Source organism: Lepisma saccharinum, chromosome 5 (genome assembly GCF_977018435.1).
Source record: "Lepisma saccharinum chromosome 5, izLepSacc3.1, whole genome shotgun sequence".
Classification (NCBI taxonomy): Eukaryota; Metazoa; Arthropoda; class Insecta; order Zygentoma; family Lepismatidae; genus Lepisma; species Lepisma saccharinum.
Window position 1 is genome coordinate 23,872,168 of NC_139233.1, and position 12,051 is coordinate 23,884,218.

The window sequence follows — 12,051 nt, forward strand, 5'->3', positions numbered from 1 at the left end:
TTCATGACTTGCAACATTTTTGGCCTATGCAGACAGTTGCGATAATTATGATAACTCAGATAAGAAAAATTATAAAAATCTGGGCTAAAAAACAATTGTTTTCAGTACATTTCAGGCTACATTTTTATGTTCCGTATCTTTTTTCACCACATCTAATTCAAATGGCTGAAATTGAGGGTCAAAACTGACTGATATTCAATTTTGAAGGGAAATCATTGTATAGGATATATTTTTAGTAGGTAAGCAATGAGATAGAGTGAAAAAAAAATGTAGGAGATTTCTTTCAACCATAAAGGAAAGATGTATACTAAATTTCATCGAAATCAGAGTTGGTAGGTGTCAAAATGTTAGTTTTTTTCGTTGATTTGATGTGGAATGACCCAGTCGTCGGCGAATCAGCTTCAATGTAGCAAATCTGGTTCAGCTAAACTCAATGTTTCGCCAACCATTTCTTCCAAATTTTAACACGGAACTCGAATTTACGATGACCCTCCTTTATTTGAATTTTTCTACGGTGCCATTGTTAAAGTACTGTTGTTTATCAGCGTAGGTCTAGAAGGGGTCATGGCATTACTAGGTCGGTAAACATAGCTCTAGGTGGAAGACATTCTAGATATAGGACAGTTAAATTTTGACAACAGGGATGCTAAAGAAGCAGAACATGAAGAGAAACATCATTAAACCCTGAAGGCCATGAATGGCATGTGGTTTCAAGGTAGTTTAGAAATGGACTAGCTGCGTCATTCGTTTTTCTCCACCGATGTCATTCTTATAATTGTTGTTCTCTCTACTTTCAGGTAACCCCGACATCCTCATTTGCGGAAATTGTAGGGAGATGTTTAACGAGTTGCAGGAGTTGGTCGACCACAAGAAGACATACTGCAAGCTCCGTTTCACCTGTAAATGCCACACACTCAACGAACTCAAGTCGAGTGAGTATAAAACTGTTCGTTCTAGACTTTCCAGTAGGATGCGTTAATATTAACCTATGAATTGTATTAATTCTAGTACGATGTAGTATTTTCTTCGCTTTCAATTGTTTGTTGTATTTCCTTCTCCAGTCTCCCTTCTTCCTCACTCTTTCTTTCTTTTTCATCCTCCTCTATCGCTTTTCCCTTTCTTCTCTCTTTCAATCTGCTTCCTTCTACATCTTTCTCTCTTCCCTTTTTGTACATTACCAGTTAGCTCCCCATCATTTTCTCTCTTCCCCTCTGACCTTTTCTTTCTTTCGTCGCAATTTATCTTTCTTTTCCTTCTCTTGTTCTTTCTATCTCCTTTCCTCTTTTATTTTTCTCTCTTCCCTTTTCTATATTTTAGTCTACCTCCTTCCTTCTCTCTTTTCTTCTCCGTTCCATTCTTTCTCTTCCCTTTTCTGACTTAACACATACATTCTCCTCGTGTGTGTGTCATTTTCTTTCTTTCTCCTTCCCTTCCCTTGTCTGTTTTTCACTTAGCTCTTACTCATTCGTTTCTCTTCTCTCTCGCTTCCCACCTCTTTCCCTCCAGGGTCCAAGTTTCCTTGCCAACTCGTGAAAGTGTACTCCTAGTATTTTCCTCCAGAGTAAATAATTCAGTTGTATAAAACTGGAGCTCGTAAAATCTGATTCTTCAAAACCGAAACGCAGAAATGTGACCCTTTCAAGATAATCCAACTCTGGGTCTCAAGAATAGGACGACAGCCTAACTACCATTCTATAACGACAGACACCTAACATTGTATTTAGGTGGAGAGGAGAATGTGCCGAATTTGAAATTTGTAAGAAATTTAAAATGAAACGTTTAATATTGTGCAGTGAAATTGGTATTTGTGGCAAATTCAAATTTTCAAATATGGCAAAAAGAAACTGATTCATGTGGTAAACTGAAATACCAGTACATACTACATAGGTAATGAATATAAAATACAAATAAGACAATTTGAGAACCGAAAGTTACGAATTGAAAATTGATTTAAATGGCAAATTGAAGCATATATTGAATTGAATTGTTGTTTTAAGCCCACTTTGTGCACAGAATGGCTAATCGAGACTGGACGTACGGTTTGAAGTGGGATCGAAACCACTATCCAGCGAGTATCGAACCCGGGACCCCTTGATTACGCTTGATTAGCGACGACGCTACAATTGTGCCATCGGGGAGGTCCCTTGAAGCATGTATAATAGCAGGGACTGGTAAATTGCAAATGTGGTTTGTAATCTGTCAGAGGCATCGGTGAATTGAAATGGATAGAAAGTGGTGAAACTGATTTTTTTTAATGTGATAAGTTTAAATTCGCTAAAATGGTGAATTAATATCGGAAAGGGTGTTGATGTTGAAAATTAATTAAAATCCGCAAAATTGCGAAAAAATATTTGTAATTGAAATTGGTTAAGAAGGAAAGAAATGGCAAATTGAAATAGGTAATGGTGGGTAAAGAGTGATGCTAGAAGAAAGGATGATTTAACATTTCATAAATCGACGAATTCAGCTTCATAAAGGCGAGAAATCATGTTCTTTAAAAAACAAAAGTGGCATTCAAAATCTAATTGAAACTGCGCATGTTCATCAGAACAACTGAATTAACGGCAAATACTTCCACGATAACGACGGCAGTTACATTTATCAGAACGCGCGCCTGAAAACGTCCAAAGCCAGTAAAAACCAAATCATCAAAATTTGCCCCGCTTCATGGCCCCATTATGTAGCAAACAGACTTCCGTTTCTATCTCCTTTTTTTGAAACTCTCTCTTTCAACTGCTTCGTTGATTGTAATGGATGCACTTCCTCTCGCTCGCGCACACCGACCACCTCGCCTTAGCATTTCGAGTTTAAACCCGCCATTATCGCCTGTTTTTACAGGCCCATCAGAACCGGAAGCAAGAAAATCCTTTTTACTGCGACTCTGCGGCCTCTCCATGTAGGCCCATTCAACTCCCCGCTCTCGCAATAATGCACATGTCGTGTGCGCTAGACAATATTGCCACTCCTGAATCAGGTATTAGCCGCCGCGCTCGGCAACTCAACACGTGGTCCGCACCTGGAAAGTGCTCATTACGTTTAATATATGTGGCATTGTTGATGCGTCCGCTGTTCATCATTGTTGACGCCCGGGTCTCTCCCGTAAATCCTTTAATGTTGTCGCTTCTTTGTTGCGGGGCTCGACCCGGAAAAGTTAGGGCACTTAAAAAATAGAAGTACCGCTCTTGCGGGGCTCGTGTGTTAATGTCTTCATAGAGAGTCCTGGGCGGAATCGGAATAATCCTGTCTCTTTGCCCCATTCTGCGGTGTAAAGGGTGAGACACCTGTGGCCCACTTGACTTTCAAACTTGCCCATTTCGATATTCTGCATTTTTTTTTCTCTGCGATGTATTGTTCGAGACATTGTTTCTACAGGGTGGCGACAGACCTGGAAAACCTGGAAAACCGGGAAAAGTCAGGGAATTTGAGGTGTCAAAAAAAGTCAGGGAAATGTCAGGGAATTTCGTTCGTAAGTTTCAGCCTCAACTTTTAGGCCCCTTTTATGCACACCACGGCGCCAGAAACCAGTGATGGCAGGAGGAGAGAGAGAGAAAGAGAGAAAGAGAGAGATTTCTCTCGCCCGGGCTTCTCGGCGGGAATTTTAAATTCGAACACTCTTTGAAGGAAAATTGTTATAACTCGGGCACTATGAGAGCAATATACTTCGGATAACTTTTGTTTTGCAGCTAAAACATCAGAGCATGCAACCGTGTACAATTTAAACGCCGAACCGAGGAAGGGCGGTTTGGGGGGGCGCGACCCCCGAATTTCAATGGAAAAAAACATAAAAGTCTGGAGTTTCCCCCTCTTCTCCCACTATTTTGGAGAGAAGGCGCGAACTTTAGTATTCTTTTCAAAGAATGGAAGTTTCTCAAGAGAGTGAAACATGTTTCATGTTCTTGGGTGCTATAGAAGTTGAATAATAAGCCAAAATGTGATTTTTTTTTCTTTCGAAAAATAGGTAATTTGCATTTTTGGAGGTAAATTGTTAAAAATCGGCACTATGGGAGCAATCTACTTCGGATAAATTTTGTTTGTCAGATAGAACATCAGAGCATGCAACCGTGTATAATTCAGAACGCCGTACCGAGGAAGGGGGCTTGCGGGGCGCGACCCTCCAATTTCAATGAAAAAAAATAAAAAATCTGGAGTTTGCCTCCTCTTCTCCCGCTATTTTGGAGAGAAGGCGCAAACCTTAGTATTCTCTTCAAAGAATGGACGTTTCCAGAGAGAATGAAACATGTTTCATGTTCTTGGGTGCGATACAAGTTGAATAATAAGCCAAAATGTGAAACTCTGTTTTTTACTAAAAAAAATAGGTAATTTGCATATTACTCAGAAAATTGTTATAACTCGGGCACTATGGGAGCAATCTACTTCGGATAAGTTTTGTTTTGCAGCTAAAACATCAGAGCATGCAACAGTGTACAATTCAGAACGCCAAACCGAGGAAGGGAGTTTGGGGGGCGCGAACCCCGAATTTCAATGAAAAAACTATAAAAATGTGGAGTTTGCCCCTTCTTCTCCCGCTATTTGGGGTAGATGGCGCAAACCTTAGTATTCCCTTCAAAGAATGGACGTTTCCAAAAAGATTGAAACATTTCATGTTCCTGGGTGCCATAAAAGTTGAATAATGAGCCAAAATGTGAAACTCTGTTCGGAAATGTGGCATGGATATGTTGCGGGGAGGGGGAGGTTGGTCATCAGTATGAATTTCCCAGGCTTGCTCCAGACCTGTGTCAGTTTCCACCCAAACATAAGAGTATGAAGTTCCGAAAAGCATATTTATTTCGTAATCAGCACCATGATACCATATGGTATCATCGGGCCAGTACGACCTTACTCTGATGATACCATATGGTATCATCGGGGGAGTAAAGGTTAAGCCTCTAAATATTACGTGGGAAATTCATTGAATTATCATTTTTTCTTGTCCGTATAGGAGTAGTAAGGGGACTTGTCAATGATGGAGGGGATAAGAGCGGGTGGCGCCATCCGATAATTGTCGCACGTCGTAGTAAGGCATTTTCTTGGGCAAACTGAAGGAACATTGAAATAAATAGGTTCCATTGATACATACAATTTTTGTCGAATATTGCCACCCGACAAAGTATCTCACTACAACATGCGACAGAAATTGCATTGACTGCAACATCCAAGAAAAATTTCATGCATAAACAATAAGAGCTTTAGACTGCAAATATGCTGCTGGAATTTATTACTCTTCTGGCTCACTTCACCTTCTTTAATGTAGCAGTGCTTACGAAGGTCTTCTTTCATCATCCTGACGTATTACTGGTTTCGCACAAGTTAACATACGTTTACAATGACATTGCACTATTCTTAGATATCAAGAGGAATCCAACCAAACGGGATATATATTGAATACTATCACGAAAAAGTGAAACATAAACTGCATTGGTGAACATTATAAAAATTGGCAAGTGCATGCTCCCAAATTTACTGCAACACTAGTATTGCAATGAAATTAACGCCACTCTCTGCCCTGTCTGTTAGTAGGGACATTGATTTTTCGCAAACGCCAAAACCGTGAAAAATGGTAGTTGCTGTGAAGTTATGTTTAGAAATGTGCAGTGATGTCTGGACATATTTTTCGCCCGTTAGAAATATCGAAATAATGCGTATTTGGCATAAAATGCGAATTGTTGGCGTTTATAGCGATTTTTTTTAAGAAATGCCCTAAAACAATGAAAAATTCCATGAAATCCAACATGCTTGTCTTTTCTAGGCCATGTTTGTGTACATAGAACATGCAAGTTTTCCAACATTTTATTCAAGAGTAAACTATAGAGTTAAACGTACATGGAATAATTCCGACAGCCACATTAAATAATGTAAAAGTGGCAGGGTTCTAACAGGAGATCGAGTGCGTCACACGGGAGCAGCATCTTCAGTATTTGTCGCACGAGATATGTTTTGAATTACCAAGCTAAGTATGCACCATCGGCATTTGTCCATCGAGTAATAATGGAGCTCAGTCGTTAGGGCGTCTGACTACTATGCGAGAGACTCGGGGTCGATCCCCTGCGGGGGAGAACCGGGATGTTTTCCACCTATTCAAACTGCTCCGGCACCACCCAGCATTATATGAAGCTGGTACCTTGAGGAAACTTTGAGGGATAAAGGTAGCCAGGAGCGTGGTGCTGATCACATCACCCCCACCTTCAGCCGTGATCAATAAAGTGTGGGGCCCTAACTCCACACCCCTATACACCTTCATGGAAAAGTGCAGGGGAGAACTTTACCTTTACTTCCTCAAAAATCTGTTCCAACATATCAAACTGTCACGAAAATACGTAGACCATGTGACCTACAATTTAAAATAATAGTTTAAAATCACAATGGAGTATTAAGTTTCAGCATATTTGGCAGATAAATGTTCTAAAACAAAAACGCGAATTTTGGGAAACGTAACACTAACAAGTCAAAAAAATACAATGCCAATTTTTGGTGCCATAATATATCGGTATTGGTCACATGAGATTGATTGATTTTAATTTTTTGGGTGCGTCACCACTTATGGTCATTATGCACCCTTCAGTATATACGGGGAAATTTCCATTATCTAAAATCCATACCTTAAAATTAAAAAAAGGGGTTTGGAAAATAACTTTCAAGATATCAAACTCTCACGAAGAGGCGTAAGCCATGTGACGTACAATTTGAAACAGTAGTTTTAAAACACCATGAAAGTATAATTTGAGATATTTGCCAGAAAATGCGCTAAAATGAAAATGTGAATTTTGGGAAAAATAACACGTTATAGTAAAAAAAGGAAAGAAAGAAAGAAAATACACCAATTTGAAAAAAAGTAACAAAATATCAAGGTCCCTACCGATTAGGTATAAATAAAACAAGAATATCAGTTGTAATTTATTGCATTAGTAACAGTGATTCCTAACCTAATTTTCGGCATAATCACCACCGTTGTTCTGGCATTTGTCGTAGCATGGCACTAAATTTTGTATGCCAATGGTATATGTGTCTGACAGCAAAGACTGGAACTATCTCTACCGCAGTGTAGCTGTGAAATCCTTGCCCTGCCAGAAACCTCTTCAGTTAAACAAAGAGATGAAAGTCGGTACATTCAAGGCCAGGGCTGTACAGGAAGTGGTCCAAAATCTCTCACCTGAAGTGATGGAACACCCGCGTGTACTCAGCTGTATGGGGTTGTGCACATTCGATTGGCCTTCGTGAATTGTCTGCACCATCGTCTGACCATACTATCATTCACGACATCTGGTTTGCACACATCACACGATTGCTGGTGGCTCTGTGCCAAATTCTGAGCGTGCAAAAATCTAATTACTACACGTAGGCTACATCGCAGTCGGTGGGAGACTGTATGAGAGCTGCAATATTTAACCTTGAACTTTCCTAAAACGGCTGCATTGCAACTGTACCAGATTACAGCTACATGCCACTTCTTCCTGCCTGCATGTGTGTGCGTCGCTCTCCGACCACTAGTGCTGCGTATAGGGACCATTGGACCTTTTTTCAGGATGCCCCTCGTATATGAACTTTCAGAAGCTTTTATTATTAGTGTTCCTGTTTTAATGTGTGGTTAGCTAAGTCAGGTACCTATACAATGAAATTCTATAAATTGCTTGCGTTAAATTTCTAATACCTACATACCCTTTTCGTCAGCATTCATGGTATAACTGCATGTTGTCAGTTTCACAGTACTTCACTGGGATATACTGTACTGAAGCAGAAATCCCATTGATAATGTAAGGAAATATGACACTTTATTTTGCTCGATTCAGTTGTTTCATTTATATGCAAGAGTTAAGTTGTTTGCTTTACAGAGAAGAGAGAAGTAGCTTTATGCATTGAAAAATGAGTCCGCACTCATGGTTCTTGTAAGCAGAGGGTTCCAAACCTCAGTGGAAATATCAACATATAATACCGAGAATGTATAAGGAGACTGATAAATTACAAATTGCATTTCTTAATCAATCACTCTTCACTCTTATCTCATTTAGTCGTAACTTTAAAAATAATCAAATATTTTATTTTAAACTTACTGCGTATGACAACATTCCGTAATCTTCCCTAGCTTGTGAATTGTAATAATTTTCCAAATTCACTATTTTGCTGTTTGAATTCAAATCATAGAGAATAGAGAAATGAAGTCAATTTCATAGAAGATAATATTGGTACTTAACAAATCCATACCTGGATCAGTATGAGTTTATTATTTCTATCGATTTAGTTTAGTTTGTAATTGTCAGGGAAATATGTATATTTTGTCCTGGAAAACCTGGAAAAGTCAGGGAATTTCATTTCTGCTTGTTTGTAGCCACCCTGTTCTATCCAAAACAATACTGAGGTGAAAGTTTTCGTGTGATTCTAAAGTGGTGAAGACAGGATAAATCTTACATTCTTGCCCAAATGGAAAGTAAATCGAATTTTACGTCACCAAAACTTTTCATACATGCCCCTCAGCCAGTGGAATGTTTTAGTAGCACCTTCTAGTTCCCTGCAGTTTTTAACACAGGTCGATTACAGGTGTATCCTGGTGTCAGTTCCAAAATTACTGACAACAGCAGATTCTTCATATGTCGCGTGTACATTCCTCTTGTGCAGAAGTGACTTCAAAACATTTTCTTATTGTAGGGAATTATAGTTTCAGTAATGTTAGGGCATATATTGAGACAAAGACTTATATGTTTTGAAAAGGAAAATACTGCGTAATTTATGAGGTGGTGTAGCCAAGTCCAAATATTTTGAAGATAGTAAATTTCATGCATTTGAGGTGAGATAATTACAACTGCTGTATACCTTGGAGTATTGGTGTAGTTGGGTGTATAATCAAAGATTTGATTTTATTCCTATTTTTGTAGAGAACATTTCTGAAGATTGTGAAACTAAATTCTTACCAGATGTAGAGCAATACTGTAGGTATGGATATATACGTGAGTTGGAATCATATTGTAATGAATGTGCGGCCTCCCCGATGGCGCAGTGGTAGCGTCTTCGCCTTGTAATCAAGGGGTCCCGGGTTCGATACCAGGTGGAGGTACAAGTGGTTCGGATCCCACTTTAAACTGTAGGTGCAGTCCCGATTAGCCTTACTGTGCATAAAGTGGACTTTAAACAACAAATCAAAAATAAATCAAATCATATTGTAATGAACCATCCAAATATCTATTCGGTGCACAGTTTACAGTTAATGTATTAATTTTTTTGAAAATTCAAAAACAATAGTCCCAAAATGTTTGTGATAAATCTATAAATTGATTTTCTCATGTTTTTTTCCGTTTCTTACTGTGCTCTCATCCCAAAACCATCACGTGGATAATTACCAAGCTACGAGAAGCCGAACATCGTCCAAAAGCACACGAAGAAATGACTTCCTCGCAAAGCCGTTAATAATACCATAAGTCTCCGCTCTGTGTGTATCCCACCTTGTCTCATTCTTACATACACGAGACACTCCACAGAAGCAGAACAAAACAATTCCGCAAAAGAGGGTCCCAGATTACAAGGGCTTCTTATTATACAGGGATGGACTTTGCTGATAGTCAAATTTCTTGAATATTCAAAAGTGGGGAGCGGAAGTGTGTCGTGACTTCTTTCTCCACCGCTTCCTCGTTACGTAGGGAGTAGGAAACGGCGCAAGTGGGAAGGAACTTTTTTTCCCCTTTGCAGAATAAAGATTAACCCGTCTGGAGGAAGGAGGAAGCTCCTTAAAGTGGGAACACTCACATGGATGGAATGTGCTTCCGCTCTCCTTCGAAAACTTAGAGTGATGTTGAAGAAACGTTGAATATTAAACATAATACGTGTGTGTGATAGAGACTGTGTGTGTGTATAAGGAATATGCGCAGTATACGAGAGAGCCATGGTATGCACAAGTAGACGCAGGGGTGGCTCAAGATAAAATTTTCACCCGGGTGAAGTGGATTTTTGACGCATCTTTCCCCTGGCGCAACTTGACAGGAACAAGAGGGAAGTGGGCCCCCAAAATTTGCAGGTTTATTAAATTTACAAGTTAATGGTACTTTTGTTAACCACCTCGAACCTGAGAAGCAAAGGAACGAGTAATTTAAATCATTTCGCAATTATAACAGTTATTTAGGGAAATAGACCTGGACGCTATTTTCATGCGATGGAAAACTTTTTTATTCTGTTCCCACCAATGTTAAGCCCAAAGTTCGATTCTACCCCTCCCCCCAAAGTTAGGTCTCAATCTACGCCCCTGCTCCCTGTTCCCATAAAAACCGTTACCATGTAACATATTTACAGTTTAAATTAAGACAAATAATAAGACTTTTTTTTCTTAATCGCTGTCAGTGTTTATTTAAGTGTAGGTATTTATTTAATACTCGCATAATGATATCAAAATAACAGTAAAATCTTAACTTAAGTTACTGCATGGTTTTGCAATATACGTATTTGTTACAGCAGTAACTTCAATGAATTCCTATCTAAACAAATGCAACTCTTTTCAAAACAAATAACCACGTTTATATGTATAATCAGAAATAATAAGGCTTTGGCGCTACTCTAGAGGGACCCCACAGTTTGATGCACCGGGTGGTTGCCCGGTCCTTAAGCCGCCCCTACAAGTAGGTCGTCTTTGGAATGCTTTTTTTAAAACTTATTGTATCCGCGTGTTATTGCAGGAATGCGAACTACTCTTGTGAAAGTATTGTATTCCTAGCTTTTAGCCACACAGAAACCTCGATAATTTGTCTAAAACTTTAAATTGAAACCCAGAAACACTTTCAGTCTATATCGGGAGATATTTTAAAATTAAGAGGTAGTCTATAGGATTCGAAAATCCTATAGACTACTGAAAGTCAGCTGGTACTGTCCTTGTGGATAAGAAACTAGCATTAACCACACCCAGGTGTCGCCGACCTTCGTAGCGGAGTGGTTAGCACAGCGCGCTGTAACGCCAGGGGTCTCGAGTTCGGACCGGACATGAATGTTCCTTGTTATTGTCACTTCATCAATTTCATAATATCATCACTCGTCCTCATCGTCGCGACTAGCCAAAAGAGGTAGATAAACGACGCTAAAAACAAAAATCAATTCAAATCACACCAAGCGTTCCCTCTTCAACAAATATTTCAACAACCATATTTTAAAGATTCAATTATCTCGTTCCCAATTAGTAATGTCCCTAGAAATTATTATCGACACATGCTGTCGCTTTATAGGCTGCATTTCTGCGTGACGTAAATATACTTCAGAAGCGCCTAAAAGGTGTGAATTGAAGACTAAAATTGGTAAACGCTGTAAGTGCCACAATAATTCAAACACCGTTTTTCACGTTAAACTGTGAAATGTGCCATGCTTTATAATGTGGTAAACGTGAAATGTGGCTGGTAGCCCCCTAAGAAGTTCAAAGGGCGTGTAAAGAGGTCACTAGTGTGCACGTTCTTATGGGCTGATGTGCTGAACGATGCGATTTCCCAAGACTTTCGCTTTTGGCACTTACAATGTTTACCACTTTTAGTCCTCAATTACTAGTAGCCAATGTATGAAGCTATTTGATTTGTTTTTTTATGGTGACGTGTCTGAAGAAGCGATCACAAATAGGGTAACCCGGGGCTATATCGATCATTTCACATTGAACAGTACATAAAAAATTGAAAAAACTTTTCCTCCCAAAACTGTTAATTTATTCTGAAACACCATTCTTTTGGCTACAAAAGTGGACAATTTAAAATTATATGTTTATATTTCTGAGAGTTGTAAAAATGGAAAAACTGAAACACTACACATTGCAAGATTTTCCTAAACTACGGGGTAATTCTGATCATTGACGGGGCTATTCTGATCACTTGCAAAATCACATCTCTAGATACATTTTCCACAAATGAATTGTATCTTACCAAAGCCCCGTCACATATGTATTTCATGAAACCAAATGTTCCATCGTTGACCTCGTATCCACTCACCTTTAACAGCACTTTCGTTGGAATAGTACAACTGACCGCAAAAACCGCAAGGGATATTGTCTTCATCGTTACCGACATTCTTAATTTGCTGTCGTTTTTTTCATTTTCTTCCCTACAG

General features: G+C 39.1%; 1 protein-coding gene across 4 annotated transcripts in view; it reads left to right on the plus strand.

Annotated features, from left to right (window-relative positions):
- LOC145987715 (uncharacterized) overlaps window positions 1-12,051 on the plus strand; it is a 621,803-nt gene that overhangs the window by 562,206 nt on the left and 47,546 nt on the right. For all 4 annotated transcript variants that reach the window (XM_083122297.1, XM_083122295.1, XM_083122298.1 and 1 more), the window contains exon 7: window positions 798-932. In XM_083122297.1, coding sequence (XP_082978423.1) covers window positions 798-932 — 135 coding nt within the window. The remainder of the gene's footprint in view (window positions 1-797; window positions 933-12,051) is intronic.